The sequence below is a fragment of the Moschus berezovskii genome, chromosome 11 (genome assembly GCF_049115385.1).
Source record: "Moschus berezovskii isolate FMDL1 chromosome 11, NW_MosBer_1.0, whole genome shotgun sequence".
NCBI lineage: Eukaryota > Metazoa > Chordata > Mammalia > Artiodactyla > Moschidae > Moschus > Moschus berezovskii.
This window is the reverse complement of record NC_142470.1, coordinates 13,861,774-13,884,164: the sequence shown is the minus strand read 5'-3', so window position 1 is coordinate 13,884,164 and position 22,391 is coordinate 13,861,774. Positions and strand designations below refer to the sequence as shown.

At 49.6% G+C, this 22,391-nt stretch overlaps 1 protein-coding gene across 2 annotated transcripts in view; it reads left to right on the top strand.

Moving 5' to 3' along the window:
- MORN5 (MORN repeat containing 5) overlaps positions 1–22,391 on the top strand; it is a 34,273-nt gene that overhangs the window by 1,153 nt on the left and 10,729 nt on the right. The window contains exons 2-4 of one of the 2 annotated variants that reach the window (XM_055400196.2): positions 2,142–2,289; positions 3,954–4,065; positions 7,622–7,753. In XM_055400196.2, the coding sequence (XP_055256171.2) occupies positions 2,142–2,289; positions 3,954–4,065; positions 7,622–7,753 (392 nt within the window). Of the gene's footprint in view, positions 1–2,141; positions 2,290–3,953; positions 4,066–7,621; positions 7,754–22,391 lie in introns of those variants that run through there. The other variant, XM_088841164.1, reaches the window with a different exon arrangement.

The window sequence follows — 22,391 nt, the reverse complement described above, 5'->3', positions numbered from 1 at the left end:
TTGAGATATGGTCATCATACCCTTGTTAAGGATTAACATCTTTATTATAAAGGAACTCTTTTTGTTCTTTTAAATTTACTTTGAATTTAAAATGAAGTCTTATTACCTTTTTTTTTTTTTTTTGGCTATGCCGCATGGCTTGTGGGATCTTAGTTCCCCAACCAGAGATTGAACCTGGCCCTCAGCAGTGAGAGCGCAGAGTCCTAACCACTGGACTGCTAGGGAATTCTAAGACTTTTTGCCTTGAATGATAAAAGAAAAATGGAAGGAGAGGGGGAAGGGAGGGGGAGGAGAAAAGGAAGGATGGAAAGAGGGAGGGAGTGAGGGAGAGTGGAGGTAGGGAGCGCAGATCAGAGCCCATTGCCATTGTCCCAGTAAAAGGCAGCAGGACCCTGGGCCAAGGCAGAAGCAGTAGGGCTGCAGGAGAGAAAAGTTGTAGAAGTTTGGGGATTTCATTGCCAGGACGTGGCAACTGATTGGCTCCTGGTCCCACTCAGAGACTGCTTTCAGTCCAGCCCAGAGCCCAGCTCCAGGCTTTGAGCCTGGAGATTGAGAACACTGAGGAGGATCCGCTTTGGGAGAGGAGAGGATGAGTTCTGTTTGGGGTGGGCTGGAAATGTCTGTAGGTGGTCTGAACAATAACATCTAAGTTACATTAAAAAAAAAAAAAAGAGGAGAGATATCAAATTTCAGAGATGCGTTTAGATGGAGACTGTGTTTAGAAATAACAGATATAATCTCAAGCAAAGAGGTAGAGGGATGAAGACGAGTTCTCTCTCCTATGTCTTGCAGCAAAATAAAAGAAAATTAGTTTTTAAGCCGTTAATGCAGTAATTTTGCAGAAGTGTCATTATCCCTATTTTACAGATAAGAAACTCAGGCTCAGAGAGGTAGAGGTCATACAAGGCAGGTCTGCCTGGCTCAGAAGCTGTGCTTAAGCACAGTGCTCTCCTATTTGGGGACTGTGTATGACGGCAAATTCTGTTACCCACTCAGTAAGTTCACTAGTTCTTCTGTTTCCTTCATTCTTTACTTAGTAGATGTTCCCCAGCACCTATTTAAGAAGGAACATGTTTCTAGGAGCTGAGAATACCAAGGTCTTCCTTTCAAGTAGCTTGATTACATAGGAGAGATGAAATGTACAATTATGATACAAGGCAGAAAGTGCTAGGCATCCAACAGAGGTACAGACAAAACCAAAAATAAGTTTAGAGTTAGGAGAGATGAATTCCAGCCAGTGGGGAAAAACAGAGAAGGCACGAATGAATGACTGAAAGCATGTTTCTTAAGCTCTCACTATGTATCCGTTCCTTTACTAGGAAAACTGTTATTAGTATCTGGATTCATCTTGGGCATTAATCTCAGCCATTTCCCCTGTGAGGCAAGTGGTCATCTGGTCCAGGTGGTACCCTGCCCCTTGCTCCCATAGGGGCCTATCTTCGCCTGCAGAGCACTGAGCAAGCATTGTGCAGTTGTTTAGCTGTGTCCTTCATTGGACTGTGAGCCCGTAAAGGACAAGGACTGCACCTACCTTGATCACTGGTGCATCTATAGTATTGTATCCAATAAAGAAGACTCAGCAAGGTGCCTGGCATATAGCAGATGTTCTATAAATATTTGTTGGAATAAAGGAAGGAAGGAAAACAGAGGTTTAGGAAAGTCTCCAAGATGGTACATCTAGGATATGATGAAGTAAGACTCAAATTCTTGTTTCCCCAGGCGCATACTTTTTCCAGTTTCCTACCTGTGGTTCAGTGGGCAGGGGTGGGCTGGTAGTGGGGAATGGAGAAGACCCGAAATCAGCTCCCAGAAAGCCCTGTCTCTGCTTCACAGTGTTTGCTGTGTGGCTCTGAGCACATTGTTCCCCTCTCTGGGCCTCCAGAGGGGGCCTTCCATGGGCAGCATGAACTCCAGGACAGCCCCTGCTTGAGAGCAAGGGAGAACAAATAGACCAACTTTTGCATTCCCTTCAATGCCCAGCCTCTCTTACTTTTGAGCTCTAAGGGGAACATTTTTGTTTCTGAACAGAATAGTGCAGGGACAGTTACATCTGCTGACCCTGAGGTGCTGGCTCTCCTGCACCCCTCCCTCTGACCCTCCAGTTGCCATGAGGGTTCAGTGACTTCTTTTTGTCCTTACAGGATGGAGGGTGACGCTGAATACATCCTCCCAACCGAAACAAAATACATTGGGGAAATGAAGGACGGCATGTTTCATGGCCAAGGAACCTTGTACTTCCCCAATGGGAGCCGATTTGATGCGGTTTGGGAGAAAGGGTTGGTTGTAAAGGTAATCAGGTGGGGAAGGAAAAGCCTCAGACGGGAAGAGCCCCCAGTAGGCACCCTGACCTCCCCTCTGCTGCCCTCCTCTCCTGCCTCTTGATCTCCAGGGCTCTGGAATCTTCTCCCTAGCTATCCAGAAGGCCCCGGAGAAGCCATAATGAGTTTGAATCCTCTTATGGCACCAACTGTGTGACCTTGGGCCCATGACCCACCCTTTCTGAGACTCCTGTTTCTTATCTGTACATTGAGGATGGTAGCTATATTAGTATCATATTGCTGCTGAAACAAATTACTGTCAACTCAGTGCCTTCAAACGACAGAAGCTTGTTATCTTTTAGTTCTGAACATCAGAAGTCTAAAATAGGCCAGCAGTGCTGCATTCCTTCTGGAGGCTATGTGGGAGGATCCACTTCCTTGACTTTTCCAGCTCATGGAAGCTGCGTGCATTCCTTGGCTCATGGCCATGCATCCCTCTGACCTTCACTTCTGTCATCACATCTCCTCTCCCTCTGCTTTTGTCATCGTCTTATCTTCTATCCCTTTGACCCTCTTGCCTCCCTCTTAAGAGAACCCCTATGATTACACTGGACCCGTATAGATAATCCAGGATAATCTCCCCACTTCAAGATCCTTAACTTAATCCCACCTGCAGAGTCTCTTTTGCCATGTAAGGTTAACATTCATAGGCTCAATGATTAGACGTGGACATCTTCAGGGGACTGCAAGTCTGCCGGCCACAAGAGTATGAGGCATCTCCTTAGGATGGTTATGAGAATAAATGAGGCAGTGTGTGTGAGTGCTCTACTCAGTACCTGGCACACAGTAGGCATTCAGTAAGTGCTAATTCCACTATTACAATCAGATGACTTATCAGTCATCTAAGTCAAGAGTTCTTAGGCTGGGATTTGTCGGCCAGAGATAGAATTCGGGGTGTCAGTGAAATCTCCTGATTTATATACAGAAGCCTCTCTGCATATGGGACTCAAATTTCCCCAGAGAAAGGATCTATAACTTTCATGGGTTTCATTATGGGTGGGTACAGGGGCTGGCTCATAACCTATAAAAAGGTTAAGAAACACTCCTTGCTTTTCAGCTTGGAGAATCTAAGCCCCAGGAAAGGGATGTGACTTACCCAAGGTCACCCTGTGAATTAATAGTATTGGAATTTCCACCCATGTTTCCTGATGCCCAGGCCAATGCAATGTGTACATCCTGAGGCTTCCTTTAGCACTAAAGCAGCAAAAGAAGAATGTACATGTTTGGACAAAGAGCCGTGACTGAGGGCCCTGACCTTTCTAGCCATGATAACAATAAAAGAAGAATAGTAACATTTATTGAGTGTTTATTATATGCCAGCCCTACGCTAAATGCTCTTCATGCACTATCTCATGAAATCTCATTGAATCAGTTCTATTAAACATACAGCATGATTTTCCAACTGAATGGAGGAGGAAACTGAGGGCTACCAAGGGTAAGTCATCTGCCCAAGGTCACACAGTGAGCCAAACACACAGTTCAGGACTTACAATCATGCCTCCCAGTCACCACGGCTGCAGTAGCTGTGATAGGGATCACTTTCAATAAAACACCACCCCTTCCCTTGACTTCTATCCTTCTTGGCAAGTGGGCTGTGGCTTCCTCAGACCCACGTGTGTGCACCTCATCTTCCAGGGCATGTACACCTTCTCAGACGGCCTGCAGTATGACACTGAGAACTGGCATTACTGTGACAGCTACGATCGGAGGTTTTACACCGAGATCTGCTACGGCTTGAAGCCTGCAGGTACCCAGGCATCCTCACTTCCCTTCACACTCAGATGGAGAGGGAGATGAACGATGGATCTAAAGAAGTGGGTTGAGTCCCTTTGAAGTAACCCACCCAAAGGAGACGAGAGGGGAGCATGACTGCAGGATGCGACCAAGTTCTAGAGCCAGAAAGACCAGTCCTCAAAGCTCAGATTCCCTGGACCAGCCAGGGACCAAGGGCAGGGCACTCACCTCTCTGAGCCTCAGTTTCGCCTCCTGCAAAATGGGACAATAGCTTCATTTACCTTACAATTCTTAGAAATAAGATCACACGTGCAAAGTGTTTACAGCAGTGTCTTGCACACACAGTAGGTGTGTGGTACAGCTCAGCTGCCGTTATTCATCAGGTCAGCTGCAACACTGACGTGGGGCAGCACTCATGGACCGTGTGCTCTGTGTATCAGGGGTTGGGTGAGGCTTTCTGTCATCTCTGTCACACTGAATCTCCAGGTGACCCTGCCATGTCAGCTTCCTAGTCCCATGTCACAGAGGAAGGAGCTGAGGCCATGGAGCTCAAGCATGTTTCTAGTGGCAGAGCTCACATGGGAGCCCATGTCTTCCTCTCTGAGGTTCCTACATCACATTGCCTCCCTGGAAAAATCGAGTTCCATCACAGAGGAGGACACTGGGGCCTAGAGTCTGTATCCAGAGAGGGGCAGCTTCAGGGGCTCCTCTGTGTTTCTGAGACTTGTGTGAAGTCAGCTGAACCCCAAGAGGCGAAATTTAAGCACAGCCCAGACAATGTGAAATACTGGGAAGTGACCTGTAAACTGTAAAAAAAAAAATCCTAACTTAGAGGTAGTATGGTGGCATTGACAGCAGAGAGCTGGAAGGTCGGGGTTGGAGTCCCCGCATTCCCCTCAATAGCTGGATGAGCCTGGGGAGCTCAACCTCCCCCAGGACAGAAACCTCCAGAAAGCACTTGGGGCTGGGCTGCAGATGCCCTGAGCTCAGACCCTGGCTTTGTGGCCAGGTGAGCCGCCGCCTGTCTCTTGGCTTTCCTGACACCTTACCCTCCCACTTTCTTCCTATCGCATCTCCTTTGCCAGCTCCCGATCCCCCCAGTTATTAATTCTGGGGTTTTCCACGGCTCTCTGGCTTAGGCCCTCTTCTGTTACTGCTCTGTATCTTCTCCCTACAAGTTGATTCACGTCTAAGCTTTCATTTGTTGTTGAGTCGCTCAGTCGTGTCTGACGCTTCGTGACCCCATGGAGCACAGCATGTCAGGCCTCCCTGTCCCTCACTATCTCCCTGAGTTTGCCTGACCCATGTCTATTGAGTTGGTGATGCCATCCAACCATCCCATCCTCTGCTGTCCTCTTCTCTTCTGCCTTCATTTAGTTGAAATCAAAATCCGTGAGTCTCAGATTCCTGCATCCCGTTTCCCCAACACCTCCACTGGGTCGTCTCTCAACTTGTCTGCACTGAGTTCATTATCCTGCCCACCAGCCTGCTGACCCCCAGGACTGCTGCCCCGGAGACCATCACTCCCACCCCCACATAAGCCTAATCCTGACTCCTCCTTCCTCCATAAGTGTGCAATCCACCACCTGGTCCTATGGATTCTGCCTCTAAAATATATCCATTCATTTGTTCATTAAACTGATATTTACTGAACATCTCCACGGGCCAAGCTGAGCTTCTTCATCCTCTTTTGTTGTTATTGTTCAGTTGCTAAGTCATGTCTGACTCTGTGCGACCCCATGGACTGCGGCACATTAGGCTTCCCTGTCTATCACCAACTCCCGGAGTTTGCTCAAACTCATGTCCGTCGAGCTGGTGATACCACCCAACCATCTCATCCTCTGTCATCCCCTTCTCCTCCTACGCTCAATCTTTCCCAGCATCAGGGTCTTTTCCAGTGAGCCAGCTGTTCACATCAGGTGGCCACCCTATCTCTTCTGCACTATTCCAGACCTTCACCCTCTCCCCTTCTTTACCTGAACTGACCCCCTCTGGGCCATTCTCCCCTCTGTCCTCACTTCCATCTCTGAAAACCGTGGATCTGATGGCCACCAGCCCCCCTCCCGCACACAGCCTCTAGTGCCTCCTCACTACCCTGAAGATGAGGCTCCATGCTCTTAAACGACCAGTGTTCTCCAGCTCCCATGAGGTCCCCAGCCTCACCCCTCGCTCCCTGCCCTTCTCGGAAGTTCTCCCCGCTCCCTCATCATGCTTGCTCTCTGTTCCTCAAAGAGACCGTGCCCTTCCCTGCCAGTCCCCCTCCTGCCTGGAATGCTCTAACCCTCTCACTTCACCCAGATAACTCCTTCCCATCCTTCAGGTCTGAGCTTAATGCGCCTTTCTTGGGGCTCTTCCTTGAATTCCCAGACCAGGTAAGGCCTCCCCATGACAAATCATAGAGCAGCCATGATCCCCTTCTCGAGCTCTGTCACAAGTGTCTGTCTTCCTGAGCTGGCTGTGAGCTCTTGGAGGGCAAAGGCTCTGTGTTCCCAGTGTCCGAGCACATTGTCTGGTGCATAGTAGGTGTTCAGTGCAGAGTTATTATCAGACAGGAACAGTAGTACTGACATCGCAGTGGGAGGTGATGGGGTGCACCTAGGGTAGGTACAGCAATGACCTTCACAGACGTTTCCCGAGCACAGGCCCTATGGCAGCCACCGGCTGGATCCTGGGGGAATGAGAGCTATGGGGACACATTCTGTGCCTTCAGAGAGCTGCCAGTCTGATGCCACTGAAAAACCTTGTAAATCATTCCTCGTGGGGTAGTGATGACTTGGTCACAGGCTCTTCACCCCAACTGAAACCTGTAGGCCAAGAGCTCCTGGCCTTGGGCCCTCAGCACTCACACAGCACAGATTTTGCTAAACCAGGTATACAGATTTCCTGCAGCCTCACCTTCTTCAGGGGCCCCAGCAAAGCAGCTTTATCTAAGTACCCACTTCCTTCCCAGGTCACTCTCTACACCTCTCTGAAGGCCCCCCCCAAGCCTCGGGGGCAGGCTTTGTTGGAGGTGGGGAGGGTTAAGGCTACCCTTCCCCTCTCTGGGCATCTGTGAGATGGTCTTTGGCAGGAGGCTTCAGGGAGAGAATGGCTGTGAAGCACTCAGCGTGGAGTGTAACCCTCAACCCATAGTGTCCTGGCTCATCTTGGTTAACCATCCTCAGAGCACAGCTCTGGGCGGGACCCTGAGCTCTGAACATGGTGCTGTGCTTGGAGCATCCCCCTCAGTCCAGCGGACAGGGAATTACAGAGACCACAAATAAGAGGAAACCAGGAAGTTCCTTCTTCCAACCTTATCCCTTTTCTCAGGCTTCAGCTTCTAAGAGAGATGGCACGCGGGAGTCATGACCTCAAAGGTGCACTGACTCTTCTTTTCCTCCTGGTAGTTCCAGTGTCCCCAGTCCTGGGAGACAGTGCCCAGGTCCTCTTCTCCCCTGATGTTAGCAGCTTAATTTGTAGGGCTAGAGTTTTATATATAGTAGTGTGTATATATATATAGTAATACACACACACACACACATATCAGTCCCAGCCTCCTAATTCATATATCCTTCTGATATCCTTTCAAGGTATCTCTCAACTCACCAACATGGACCCGCCTAGAAAGATCCCTCCAGGCTGTTACGACTGCGGAGACGGCTTCTATAATCCGAACACGAGGATAGTCAGGGACTATAGTCATCGCTTTCTGAGAAATGCAGGTATGTTTATTCCAAACCCTGCGGCATATGTTTTCCCCTCTCTCATCACACACAGGTTTGTGCACACGTGTGCACACACATACATCCTTTTAGTGGGAAAGGAGCTTTAGCCGATGAAAGACAAACTTGATCGTGTGAGTGTTTTACCCTTTGGACTTCTCGTGGCTGACAAGTCTATGCCTAGTCATAGAGTGGGGCAGAGGATGTTAGAGGTCTAACTGTGACGGCTCAGCGTGTGGCATTGAAAGGATTCAAGTGCTCATCTTTACATGTTTCCCTGCAGCTAATGAGTGCCTGCTGTATGCCAGACACTCTGCTTAGTCTGGGCACCAAAGCAGGGCAGAACTAGTCACAAACCCCTTCCTCATGGAGCTTCTTGTTGTTGCTCTGTTGCCCAGTCCTGTCCAACTCTTTGTTTGGCAGATTGCAGACAAGGACTATAAACAGTTAACTGCATCATGGAATAAGCACAATGAAGGAGAAAAAGTGGCCCTAGACGAAGGGTAAGGGTAGAAGAGAAGAGGGTGGGTGGGGTGCCAGAGAGATGGAAGTGATGCTGTGGGAGCACAAAGAAGTGGTACCTAATCCAGAACCAGACATCCTGAGAAGGATTCAAGAAGGAAACAGCCAACTTGAGATGTAAAAAGCGATGGGGAGTTGACCCCAAGGTGTGGAGAGAGGGTTTCCAGCCAGAGGAGCAGTACAGGTGAAGGCCTGGAAACTGAATGATGCCACGTGGTCCAAGGAGCCTGCTCCTCAAGCAGGGGAGTGCCTTGGAGGATCCAAAACCTCAGTTTGATGAGTGAACACAAGCTGATCAGACTGAGGACTGACCTACAGTGACCACACTTGCAAGAGATCAGTGTACAAATAAGACTGAGAACATTTTCCTTTAACACCGTGGTTCCTAACCTTTCTCTTTTCTAGAATCACAGTTCCACTAGGAATAATGAAATCTATGAACCCTCCCCCTCAAAAAGTGCCCACATATGCACACACACAAATATACATGTGTACACACACACCATTTTGCACGTGGTTTTAAGGGGTTGATGGTTCCTCTAAATAACCTGGTCAAGAAACCCGGGAAATTTATCCAGTAATTCAATGAAATGGTTGGATGGCATCACCAACTCAATGGACATGGGTTTAAGAAAACTCTGGGAGATAGTGAAGGATAGGGAAGCCTGGAGTGCTGCAGTCCACGGAGTTGCAAAGAGTCATACATGACTTAGCAACTGAACAACAATTCAATGATGATCAGAAATTTGCTTTGCAGTGCTGAAATTAATACAAAGGGAATTGTCAGCTGATGTTGTAGCTGAATCCTGGAGTTGAGATACCCCTCACCTACTGGGTGCTCTTGGGGAACATGGCAAATGCTTGCACTCCAAGTCCCTGGCACTTTTCTCTAATGACTTCCATCTTCCACAAACAGAGTGTATTATGTGCACGCATGCATTCATGCTCAGTCATGTCCGACTCTTTGCGACCCCATGGACTGTAGCACACCAGTCTCCTCTGTTCATGGGATTTTCTAGCAAGAATACTGGAGTGGGTTGCCATTTCCTCCTCCAGGGGATGAGTGTATTGTGTAGAACTCTAATTCTGCTGGATGTTACTAGGCTCCCCTGAAGTTTCTTGATCAAATAAAATAAGGAGATACTGAGTTAAGTAGAACTCAACAATTGTACTTACTGAAGGGCTTCTCAGGGCCTGTAATATGCTGGTATACTTTGTAGTTGTCCTTCCAGACCCTTATTTCAATTGCAATGAAATACTCTCACTTATGTAATGAATTGCGTACTGTCTGTCTCTCCAGCTAGAGGCTAAGATCCCTGAGAGTAGAAACTCTGTCTTCTTGTCTCCACTTGTACTAGTCAGAGTCCAGTCAGGAAACAAAGAATTAACATCAAAAAATTGATTAAGTAAGTACTGGAGAACTAAAAAAGCAAAAGGAAGACATTGGGGTATGAGAAAGTAGTTGCGCGAAGCAGTTACCACCTCAACACTCGGGGGCAGGGGAAGAGATTGGGTTATTAGAATATAGGTTGCTGGAGGCGGTGCCAACCAGAAGCTATAGTTCAGACCTCTGAGGAGGGGGCACTACCCAGCGGTGTGTCTGGAAAGAAAATGATGATGCTGATTCTAGGAGTGTGGGGAGAGCTGGAAATTTGACATGAAAAGCCATTGCTGAGACACTGGCCGGAACAGCAAGCAAAACAGGAAAGAGCATGTTCCCTCCCCCTCTGGCTGCCTCACCGCATCTGACTGGGGACCAGCTGGCAAAGGAGAAATGACCTCCATGGGGTCCCAGTCCCAGCATCGCCAAGCAGCGTGTGGAAAGGTAGGTTTGGGGCTGAGCATCAGTAGCTTCATAACTGGCACCATCCACTGCTTTTTGTTGCTCAGCATCCAGACACGCTGTACTCTGCTGCAAAGATAACACGTCTGTGCTTTCTTGTGTGAGAAGTCCCAACCACCCGTCCTATCTATACAAAGAGACTTCCACCTTCTCCTCTAAAAGAGGAGACCTGAAACCTAGTGGACATTGTGTCTGTCTTTGATTGATATTATCCTTTGACAGTCCTGCCTAATCTACAGCCTACAAATCACTGCCAAGAATCTTTCTATAAAATATTAAGGAAAAAAGAGGAAAGAAAGAAATCAGTTAATAAAAGCAAATACATAGATGAATAAGTGATACAGATACACATAAACATACAGGCAAGGAAGAAAAGCTGTACCGTTGATACAGTCCTCTTTCCATAACTGGTCATGCATGCATACTAAGTCGATTCAGTCATGTCAGACTCTTTGTGACCCTATGGACTGTAGTCCACCAGGCTCCTCTGTCCATAAGATTCTCCAGGCAAGAATACTGGAGTGGGTTGCCGTGCCCGCCTCCAGGGGATCTTCCCAACCCAGGTCTCGAACCCTCATCTCTTACGTCTCAGGCTTTGGCAGGCAGCTGGGTTCTTTCCCACTGTCATCTGGGAAGCTCGACTGGTCATGAGGCTGTAGTTAACATTAACAAATTCCTTCTTCCATTATAAATTCCACAATCCATTTGCTTTCTGCCTGCATTTCAGTCGGTCTGGTGTTCTAACGGGTAAGGCAACCCAAACCTTCATTCTGGAGGGTTCTGAATCCCTACTGGTCCTGCCTTTTTTGCTTGTTTAGTTGGTTGGTTTCGTTTTCATTCATTTTTACTATTGGCACTGGAAGAACTAAGAATTGCCCTAGAGAACCCTCCTTGGGTTCCGTACAGCATCCCCTTTTCCCAGCTGTGTAGCAGCAACCCAGTTCCGCCCCCGCCCCAGCAATCGAGATCCATCGCTCCAGCCAGAAATGTATTCCCCTTCTTTGCCTGTTGTTTCAGTGGCATGAGGAGCAAAGCGGCAGGTGGCTGTTCCCACTTCCGATTCAGTTGAACCATCGTTGTATCACTTGGTGAGGCCATTTCTTCTTGAGAACGAAACCTTTGGATCAATAAGGTTCAAAGTTACAGAAAAAAGGAGGCAAAAAAATCTCCTTAAAACCTGGATAATGCTACAGCCCCGGCATCACGCACAGACCCAGGCACGTAGAGGTGCTCATTCAGTTCAGTTCAGTCCAGTTGCTCAGTCGTGTCTGACTCTTTGCGACCCCATGAATCACAGCACGCCAGGCCTCCCTGTCCATCACCAGCTCCCGGAGTTCACTCAAACTCATGTCCATCGAGTCGCTGATGCCATCCAGCCATCTCATTCTCTGTCGTCCCCTTCTCCTCCCGCCCCCAATCCCTCCCAGCATCAGAGTCTTTCCCAGTGAGTCAACTCATCGCATGAGGTGCTCATTAACTGTGTACAAAACAGATAAATCAAGGAATGAATGTGTCTGTGAATCTCTACCAGGGAGATATATATATATTGTTTCCCAAAATTGCTTGACTAACTGTAAAGTTAGTTGGGAGATGGAGCAGCAGGGAGAAGTTCTCTAGAACCAGAGTTCTGGGGAATTCTGTGTCAGCATAATCTTTCTCCAGTTGTGGTACAATATAACTGGCACACAGACTAGTGGAGGGGACAGACCCAGAAACATCTAATCACGGTAGAATGTGATGTGTGCCCTGCAGGAGGGGATGGTGGCAGGGGATGGGAGGGAGGAATTGATCACCTGGCCCAGATGAGGGGTGTCAGTCAGGAAAAAGGTCCCAGAAGTGATGGGTCCTAAAGAATGAGTAGGGGTGTCATAAATAGGACTGTTAGGGAAAGGCATTCCAGGCAGAGGGAACAGCATGGACAAAGACACAGAGGCATGAAAATGCATGATGTGACTGGGAAACAGAAATTGTGTTTCCCAGAGTCCTTTATCCTGGTGTCGAGTCCACCTGCCAATGTAGGAGGCTCAGGTTCGATCCCTAATTTGGGAAGATTCCCCTGCAGAAGGAAATGGCAACACACTCCACTATTCTTGCCTGGAAAAATCCCATGGACAGAGGAGCCTGGCAGGCTACAGTCCATGGGGTCACAAGAGTCAGGCATGACTTAGCGACTAAACCACCACCACCCATGGGAAACCTAAAGAAGAGCAGACAGGTGCAGTGGGGTTGGGAAGAGTGTTAAAAACAGAGAGAACAGCGTGTGCGAAGGGTTAGAGATGGGGAAACTGATGCACCTCGAAGAGGCTGCAGGTCCTTCAGGAGCATGAGACACCAGCGCGTCAGGGGAGGACAAGCAGGAGAGGAGGCCCAAGAGGGCAGGAGGAAAGATCACAGGGGTCTTTTCCCCTGGGGGCTTTTGGGGAGCAGGGAAGTTTAGGGTCAAGTGAAACAGTCCCTGATGTATCCATTGGGAAGAGTTTTCCGGTTACATACAGAAAAGGGGCCAAAGGAAAGGAGACAGGAGATCCTTCCAGCAAGATGGCAGAGAGGGGCATCTCCAGGGCCACATCTCCAGGGTGGTAGGGTAGAGATTTGGCTTCTGAGTTCTGGCCCCAGCTCCCTGGGTCACCTGCTGGCTGACTCTGGGCCAGTACCTTCCCTCTCTGAGCCCCTTTTTCTTCATCTGTAAAATGAGATGGTTGGACTGGATAATTTCTAGGGTCCTTCCAACCTTAGTAGTCTATGATGGAGGAGAAAGGTAGCCAAGGAGTATTTTGGTCCTGATATTATAGGATGGCTCAAGTTTGGAGTATCCTGGAAACCACTAAGAGGGAGTCTCTGTTGGTGGCGAACTGGTCATTACCCTTAACTCACCTCACCCTGCTGGGGACTGCGGTGACCTTCTGCCCATCTTCTGCTTCCCCCTGGGTCTCTTTCTCCTTGAGTCCAATCTGCCCCTTAAACGGTGCTTCCTGTTGGCATCCTGGAGGCACAGGACTGCTGGCCATCCCAGAGTAAACACAGCGCCCTGAGCCACTGCTATTATAAGGCACATGCCACCTGGGTGGGTCAGAACCCAAAGACACTGTATCCTAGGCAGTCACAGGCTGGGGGACCAGCAGAAGGGTCGCCTTCCACTCTCCTTCAGGCGGTTCTGAACTGCCTTACTCCTCCCCCATCCTGGGCTGACTTCCCCACCACTACTACGCAGGCAGAGAGGAAACCCTGGACAGCTAAGCTGCCAACTGCTAGGCTGTGAGCACACTTGACAGATCAGGTTTGCTAGACTTGGGTTTCTCAGTGTGCCTTCTTGTTTTTTTAATTTTTGACCACGCCACATGGCATGTGGGACCCTAGTTCCCTGACCAGGGATTGAACCTACACCCCCTGCATTGGAAAGTGGAATCTTTAAGCACTGGACCACCAGGGAAGTCCCATGAGTGTGTCTTTCTTAACTGGAAAGAACAGTTCCAACAGGTGGATTGAGGTTAGAGTTTAAATCCCTCCTCCCACTCATCCAAAAGTCTTTGAGTGCTGCAGTGCACCAGGCTTTGGGGAGCACGTCAGGCAAGAATTCTCTCCAACTGTGGCTGTCAAACCTTTGGACCCTGGCTCGCTTCCAGAGTGATTTGCATCATGACCCAGAACACACACAAACTCACACTCACATGTGTATTCTTTGTATGTGAGATGTGTGATGATATTTTCTGTTCAGTTTTTTTTTTAAATGCTGGTTGCTATGCACTAAATTGATTTCACAACCTCCTTCAGGGTCAGAACCATTGTTCTAAGCAGCCTTCCCTGACCATCCCCTCCCTCCACCCTGTCTGGGTAAGATGTCCCTCCTCGGGCCCCTACAAGCCTCGCAGCACTCAGCCCACAACAGCAGAAGTATCTTTCTTTGCCTGGCTCCCGCACTGGACTGAGAGCTTCTTGAGGGTGGGGACCATGTGTTGTGTCTGATTCAGCACGGTGTCCCCTGCGCCTCACACAGGTCCCACTAGTTGGAGGTGATTCAATGTTTGTGAAAGAAAAGCAGACAGATGGGCAGAGCACCTGCCTACAAGGCTCTCAGATTCTTCAAAAGATTATTCACAATTCAATCCCTGGCACGTATAGACAACTTATTATTTTGAATAATAAAAATAGGTCATTACAGGAATTTCCCTGGTGGTCCAGTGGCTAAGGCTCCTTGCTCCCAATGCAGGGGGCCCAAGGTTTGATCCCTGGTCAGGGAACTAGATCCCACATGCCCCAACTAAGATCCGGAATAGCCAAATACATAAATATTTTAAAAAGCAGGCCATTATATTTTTCTGCACCGCCAAGTTTGAAAACCTTAAGCGTTAGAGATCTCAAATCAGTGGCTCTCAGGCCTGAGTTTTTGTTTGGCTGGCCCCATGCTTGAAATTGCACGGTTTGAGCATAACTGCAGGAATGTTAGTTCCCTCACCAGAGATTGAACTCAAGCTCACAGCAGTGAAAGCACCAAGTCCTAACTGCTGGACTGCCAATTCCCAGCATCTGTCGTTTAAGGTACCTGCCGTAAAGCCCATGAGCTTTTGAGCCCTGTGTCTCCTGGGAACTTCCCGTGCATCCAGTGAGCCGGGAATGGGCGTGTCTTGAGATTAGGAATCTAGGTCAGAGAGTGATGAATGCTAGACCAGTGATGGTGAAGCTGAAACTCTAACCCACTCCTTTCTTTCTACAAGTCCTGTGGTCTTTTCACTCCATCCTGATGCTGCTTCTGTTGGGACCATAAAAGCTTAAAAGATAGCAACTCAGTGTAAGCAGTATTCCAATCAACACAGCAGACATAAAACAGAGGCTGAGATAGGAGCTCCCTACGGCAGGAGGCCTGAGAGCAGAAAGAGGTCAGAGAGATGGTGGAGAAATGCCCAGGGCCTGGATCCAAATCTCTGGTTGTCCTCTCCACCACTGGCCAGTTGGGTGACCATGGGTAGCTTACTTCTTGTCTCCTCTTGGAGCTTCAGTTTCCTCATCTGTAAAATGGGCATTATAGTAGTACTTAATCTGGAATTGGGGTTAGAAAAGATGGGGTTAAGTATGAAAAGTACTTAGCACCCAGTTCAAGACACGTGTCCAGCGATCAGTAGTTGTGACTGATATCATTCTGCTGATCACTGGCCCAGGCTGCGGGAGAGAGAAGAGAGTGTGCCCAGGGGGTTGCTAAGATTCCTCTAGGTGTTTGAGAGTAGAGAAGGCACTGGGGAGACATGCAATTGGATACTCTAGGTCTTTCTGCCTCCTCGGGGGGTTTTGATCGGGAAATGAAATCCTGCTGAAACTCTGGGGTCTGCAGACTTGGTTATGTTGTTCAGTGCCCGCGTCTGCCTTATGCCCTCCTGTCTCTCCCTTCCCCGTGTTCCAGCCAAGCAGACTAGCTGCCCTCCATTGATCAACACGGCTTTATTCTCACCTCGTCTGTTCCCCCAGCCGAAAATGCCCTTCCCCCATTCCTACCCCATCAGTCCTCATCTCTCCATGCCCAGCACACAACAGAAGGCCCTGAAGTCTTTGCCCGCGGCCCTGGAAGAATGGCACGCAGTTTCAGCTGCGCACCCACAGCTCAGGGCCACGAAGCTGGGCAGGAACGCGGGACATGAAGGTGCCTCACCAGGCCCTCACTTGGCACCTTTCCTGTTTATCTTCTCTGCTTTTCACACCATCCCAAGGGAGAAATTTTTCCGGAGCCACCGTTTGCAATGAGACAATCTGGTCTCAAATAGGTTAATAACTTGCTCCCAGTTACATAGCGGGTGACAGACTCAAGAGTCAAACCTGACTCTACCCAAGCCCTATCCTTTTCCTCTGCCTGCCAGCTTTGTGTCCTAACTCATTCTTTTCTTTAATATTATTTGGCTGCGGCACGCGGGATCTTTAGCTGTGGCATGTTGTACCTACTTTCCTGATCAGGGATCGAACCCAGGCCCCTTGCACTGGGAGCGTGAAGTCTTACCCACTGGGCCACCAGGGAAGTCCCCATCCTGGCTTGTTCTTAACTCAACACCTCTGCTCCCAGACCGGGCTGTGCCTCATTCACAAGCACAGTTCCTGGCACCAGCGGGAACTCAGCGAGGCTCTAAATGAATGAAAAGGCCCATTTGATAATCTTGAGACAAAACCACCACAGTCGCCAAAGGAGATGCTACCTTTTTTTAATAACGGATCCTTTGCAGATTGTGGGCAGACCCCCCCACTGCTCCCCTGACCCAGGCATTCCTCTCAGGAAGGATGCGCCCAAGTCGTGCTGGCACTGTGTACATGTGTCTTCATGGAGCTGTTGCCTGCCTCGACGTTACTAGCAGGAATCATTTGCAAAATAACTGCACCACTAAGCCTTCCTCCCTCCCCGCAATTAATGACACCCCATGCGCATGTCTCAGATGAAAGGCACATTATTTAATATTCAAAGGAAAAAAACCCTCGTAACCATTTTAACATATACAACTAACAATGAACTAAATTTGTTTTGTGAGAGACAGAGAGTGAGCATCCCAAATTAGTTTATGTGAAAGCTGAAATCCTTCCCCCGAAAGGTCTCAGTACCATCTTCAGAGAATATCCTGATCATCAGAAATGCCGTCAAGATTCCCGCCAACATTATCCCCTTTGTTGTCTGAAATGTCGAATCAAGCACATCTGGCAAATGTCCTAGAGCTCACAAATCTTTCAAACAGCGTATAATTCCCAACAGTTAAAGAGAGAACGCCACTGCTTAATCGTGCTGCTCTTCAAAATAGCACCAACTTTCCTTCAATCAGAAACAATGGCTTGGGCTTCTTAAAAATATCGCATACCAGTGATTATTTGTGGATAGAGCCCCTTTGCGTTTGAACCTGTGGGTTCCAGACAGAATTTAAAATCAAGATCACAAGCCTCTTTGGCATGTACGCTGCAGGAAACGGACAATGGGAAGAAGGGATGTGAGTGGTGGTCCAGTGAGTGACCTCACATGGGTGATTCGGAGACTTTGGGAGGTGGCAGCTGGCTCTACCAGAATGAGGATGGAGAGGATCAAGGGGATGGGAGGGGGTGACTCAGCTGGCCTTAACTGAGCGTTGACCCTGCACCAGACACTCAAGTCCAGGAGAGGGGCGTATTCGCATGAACCCTGTTTGACAAATGAGGAAAGTGAGGCTCCATGTGGCTAAAGAATTTCCCCAGGGAATTGGGCAGGAATCAGCATTCACACTTGAGCTCATCTGTCTTCAGAGCTTTGCCTCTTTCCGCTTTGCCTGACCAACTCCAAAACTGTCTGTCCTGAGCATGGAGCTCCCAGAACTGGTGTTTATCTGTTCCTAACCTAACTTTTGGACCTCCCTCATAGCTCAGTTGGTAAAGAATTTTCCGGCAACGCAGGAGACCCCAGTTCAATTCCTCGGTCTGGAAGATCCGCTGGAGAAGGGATAGGTTACCCAGTCCAATATTCTTGGGCTTCCCTTGTGGCTCAGCTGGTAAAGAATCTGCCTGCAATCCGGGAGACCTGGGTTTAATCCCTGGGTTGGAAAGATCCCCTGGAGAAGGGAAAAGCTACCCACTCCACATTCTGGCCTGGAGAATTCCATGGACTGTATAGTCCATGGGGTTGCAAAGAGTCGGATGTGACTGAGCAACTTTCACTTTCAACCTAATTTTTAAAAAGCTGCGTAGTGAGCACCTGAAAGTGAAAGACCACTTGGTCTTCTAAAGTTTCTCCAGTTATTATTTAAACACTTGAAAACCAGAAACATCCCAGATGTCCAACAGGAGGGAATTCATTAAATAAAAAATGATATATCCTTACAATAAAATGGAATGCAGCCATCAAAATGGCAGTGAAGGAACGGATGTATTGATATAAAACGGTATCCATAGTCCAGGTGAAAAAGCAAGGTGATAATAATAAGCATCAATGACTAAGTGCTTATGATGTTCCAGGCACTGGTTTCAGCACTTTCAATAATTGATTTTCTTTTACCTACTGCTACTGCTGCTAAGTCACTTCAGTCGTGTCCGACTCTGTGTGACCCCATAGACGGCAGCCCACCAGGCTCCGCCATCCCTGGGATTCTCCAGGCAAGAACACTGGAGTGGGTTGCCATTTCCTTCTCCAATGTGTGAAAGTGAAAAGTGAAAGTGAAGTCGCTCAGTCGTGTCTGACTCGTAGTGACCCCACGGACTGCAGCCTACCAGGCTACTCCATCCATGGGATTTTCTAGGCAAGAGTACTGGAGTCTTGCCATTGCCTTCTCCTTCTTCTTCTTTTACCTAACCCTCACAGTAATCCTGTAAGATAGTTGTCTTTATTATTTCCATTTTACAGATGATGGAACTGAGGTGGGGTGAAATGCTCCGTTACTCAGGTAACAAGTGGCAGGGCTGGAATCTGAACCCAGGTCTAGCTGACTCAGAGCTAAGGATGACATTTGAGCTGGTTCTGAATGAGAAGCTGGAGTTTACTAGTGCGGGAAAGAAAGAACCGAGGGCCTTCCTGGTGGCCCAGAGATTTTAAAATACCCAAGGAGTGTAAGATGGTAGTAGTGGCTCTTTTCCTCTAGACAGTTCTCTGCCCACTTTATTGCTCAAAACCTGGCGAAAGAACAAGTCTTTCAATGCCACCAATAAACCAAGACTCTTCTCACCTTGAAGCCTCTGCCTCCACCAGACAGCTGAGAAAGCTGAGAGCCAGCAAGTGGGGCGAGGTGCTCCACCCGACACAGCCTGTCTGCAGCTGGACCCGCCTTCCCAGCGCCAGCCGGGGCTCCTCCTGCAAACCCAGGCTGCCCGCCCCTCCCACACCCTGCTTCCCCCCGCCGTGGTTTCTGCAAAATGGCTGAGCGAGCCTCCTGCCCCACCCCCTCCCGCTGTCATCTCTCCGCGAGACAAAAGGCAATTTACCCAAATGTTATAATCACCTGCAGGCTGGCACGCAGGGCCGTGCCTGCCTTATCTGCCGTATTGTTAGTGGCACCATAATGAAGGCTTTGTGGAGGGATAATATCATCCTCCTAACTGCCAAATAAAATGCCCACGCGGGCCCCAGATCCCGGCATCTGCTTTCAGCTGAAGGGGTAGGAAGGGAATTCTGAGTTATCAAATGCCTTCACTGCGCCAGGGACTCGCCACACTCTGGTCCTTTGAGGAATGCATCACTTTCCCGATGTGGCAGAGGCGGAAACTGAGGCTCAGGGAGTAAGTTACTTACTGATGGGTGTGGTTAGTAAAGGGGGGGGTCGGGATTTGAACCAGGTGTGTCTGATACCAGAGGCCACTTTGCGACCCCGTGGACTGTAGCCTACCAGGCTTTGTCCATGGGATTCTCCAGGCAAGAATACTGAAGTGGGTTACCATTTCCTTCTCCATGGGATCTTCCCGACCCAGGGATCGAACCCAGGTCTCCCGTATTGGAGGCAGACGCTTTAACCTCTGAGCCAACAGGGAAGCCCACCAGAGGTCACACTCTGAACCAATGTGAGCTTCTCCAAGAGTCTGGCAAAGCTGTGGGCCTTCTCCCCCGAGAATAACAGTAGACCCTCCCCACCCCGACCCCCACCAGAGGGTGGGATCGGGCCCCCTGTGAGGGTCCTCGAAGGTCCCTGACCTGCAGGAATCGCTCCCTGCCCTCCTCTCTCCCCACCAGGATTCCAAAGGCCCTGGAAATTCCCCTTACAGCCGTTGTGCCCACAGGACTCGACAACAATACATCCCCCGCCCGCGCCCCCCCCACCTCCGTCCGCAGCAGCCTCCTGGAAGCATCCAGAGGATACAGCTTCCCCTTCCATGGCTGGAGTCCGCCCCGGGGCCAGCACCAGCGTGGTTTGTTTTGTCTCCTTTAATAGAAGTGGCTGCAAGGCCAGAGCCCAGGGGACAGGAGCCTCATCTCACTTCCTCAGCCCACGCGCTGGAGCCCTGGACAGTTGGCTGCGAGCCTTGCTCAACCTCAGGTCCAGGAATGGCATTGCAGGGCTGCGGGCTGGTCTGGGGAGCCTGCCATATCTGGCCTCAGACCCCGACTCTGCCGTTGGCCTGCTGTGCGACCTTGAGCTAGCCACTTCACTTCTCTGAGCTCCCGGTTGCCTCATAGGAAAGATGGGGTTAGAACTCGGACCTTCCTTCCAAGGTTGTGGTATTTATTGAGATGATGTGGGGGCCCATGATGAGGAGCCTCATGTCTGCTGGCGATCGCAGTTGGGGTTTCTATCCCAGAGGCTGGTGCTGGTTGAGAGGCAGGGTCTCCTTAACCCCATGCCCCAAAGGGAGGAACTGGAGTGACCTTGGCAAGGTGCCCTCTGGCCTCCTCTCACCTGTGTTTGATGCCAATTTCAAAACTGGGCTGGAGGCCTGAAGTCCCTAATCTCTCTAGCTTGCTTTTGGTAATGTTCTGGATGTGTTCCCATCACTCTCATCATTTCTTATTCATCTGGAGCCTCAGACCCTCTAAGATCACCTCAGACACAGGCCTTAACTGATCCCCTACAGATACTAGGGTCCCACCTGGGGGCCAGCCAAGTGTCTATTGCCTCCCCCTAAGCCCCCATGCCAAGGCAGGGTAGCGGGTGTGGGGAGCAGATGCATAAGTAGTCAATTCCAGGACCCAGGGTGGGCACTCTCTGGACAGAAGCCTAGAGCCTAGGTGTTTAAAAGGCTGTAGTGAACCTCCCACCCCTCAAGATATAGGTCAGAAATTAAAATAACAGAAACTATGAAAGTAAGTGTATGGAAGTCCAACGTAATTCTATATTCCCCATGATGTTTATATTCATGTTTAATGTGGAATATCAGATATGAGATTCTTCCTGCAAAAAACTGGGAGTGCCCCTGCTTTGCTGGTGCCAGGAGCCAGAAGCACAGTGTGCTGGGGGAGCAGAGAGCAAAGGGCAAGTGTGTCCCAACTGCAGTCGAGTTGATGTTCTAGAAAAGGTGGTGTTTGGCTAGGCTTTGAAGCTTGAGAGGTGGGTGTTGCTGCACGGAAGGGAAGGAGAAGCATGAGCAAAGGCACGGAGAGATGCAGGGGCCCAGGTACTCAAGATGGAGTACCTGAGACCCGATACTGTGTTGGAGAGAGGAGTAGTGGAGGGAGACCTCCCTTAGGCAGTGATGGATACAGTGGACTTTGACGAGTGTGTGGGAGTGTGCCTGAGCTGGGCGTTCAAAGCAGAGGGACCCAGGGTGGGAGAGAGCCTTGAATGCCAGGTCAGGGAGCTGAGCTTCAACCCTTCAGACAGTGAGGAGTAAAGCTGTGGCAGTTGCACAAGGATTTTCCAGGAGAGTGGGTAGTGGCTGAAGGCTGCAGCTCAAGTGATAGACTCTGCTAATGTTCCCCTCACTAGCAGAGTCAGCTTGGACATATAACCCCATCTCTTTGAGCCTCAAACCTTCCCCTGTGAGTCAGGATAAATACACGGACTTTGCAAGATTGCTCTGAGGACCGAGTTCACGTCTGTTGCTGAGTTCCACAGGTCCTTAACATCCTAACATTCCCCCTGGCCATCCCTGCTGTCCCAGACTTAATTCTGCCCTCAGCATCTGCCTCTTGGAGGACAGGCCCGACTGCCAGGCCTGTCCCCATCAGTCCATTGTCCACACGCAGCTGGAGAGCAGGGGTGAAGGGAGCAGGGGTGAGGGGAGCAGGGGTGAAGGGAGCAGAGGGTCAGAGCCAGGGCCAACCGGTGACCTTGGGCCCCGCCCTTGGCTTCCCAGCGCTGCCCATGCACAGCGGCCAGGCATCACAGACATGTTTAGTGAACGCAGATGCCATTGTGAGTGCTTGAAAAATAAAAGTGGGGCTCAGGGAAACAAGAAGAATGGTGATATAAATGATGCTGTGACTTAGCGCCCTCCCCTGCTTAGCACGCATGGGCTCTGGAGTGAGCAGGAAGATGTGAGTCAGTGGTCTCCTGTTCTGGGTACACCTGCCACACACAGACTGATGCTAGTACTTTTTTTTGATGCTAGTATTTAAGGATGTGTATTTTTGTTTTTACCAATATGGCCCATAAACTCAGGCTAGCTGCCCACCAGGACCACAACAGCAGGAATAGCTCTGTCCCAACAGTGTCAGAATCACATGTGACGTCTTCGTAAGATGTCCTTCTCCAGGCTGGGGCCTTCCTTGGAGATTCTCAAGGGCCATGATGACAGTGGGCACTTTCCCCCTTTACCCACCGACTTATGCTGTGAGTGTGCTGTGTGTGCTCAGTCGCTTCCATCGTGTCTGACTCTTTGTGACCCCGTGGACTGGAGCCCATGAGGCTTCTCTGGCCATGGGAT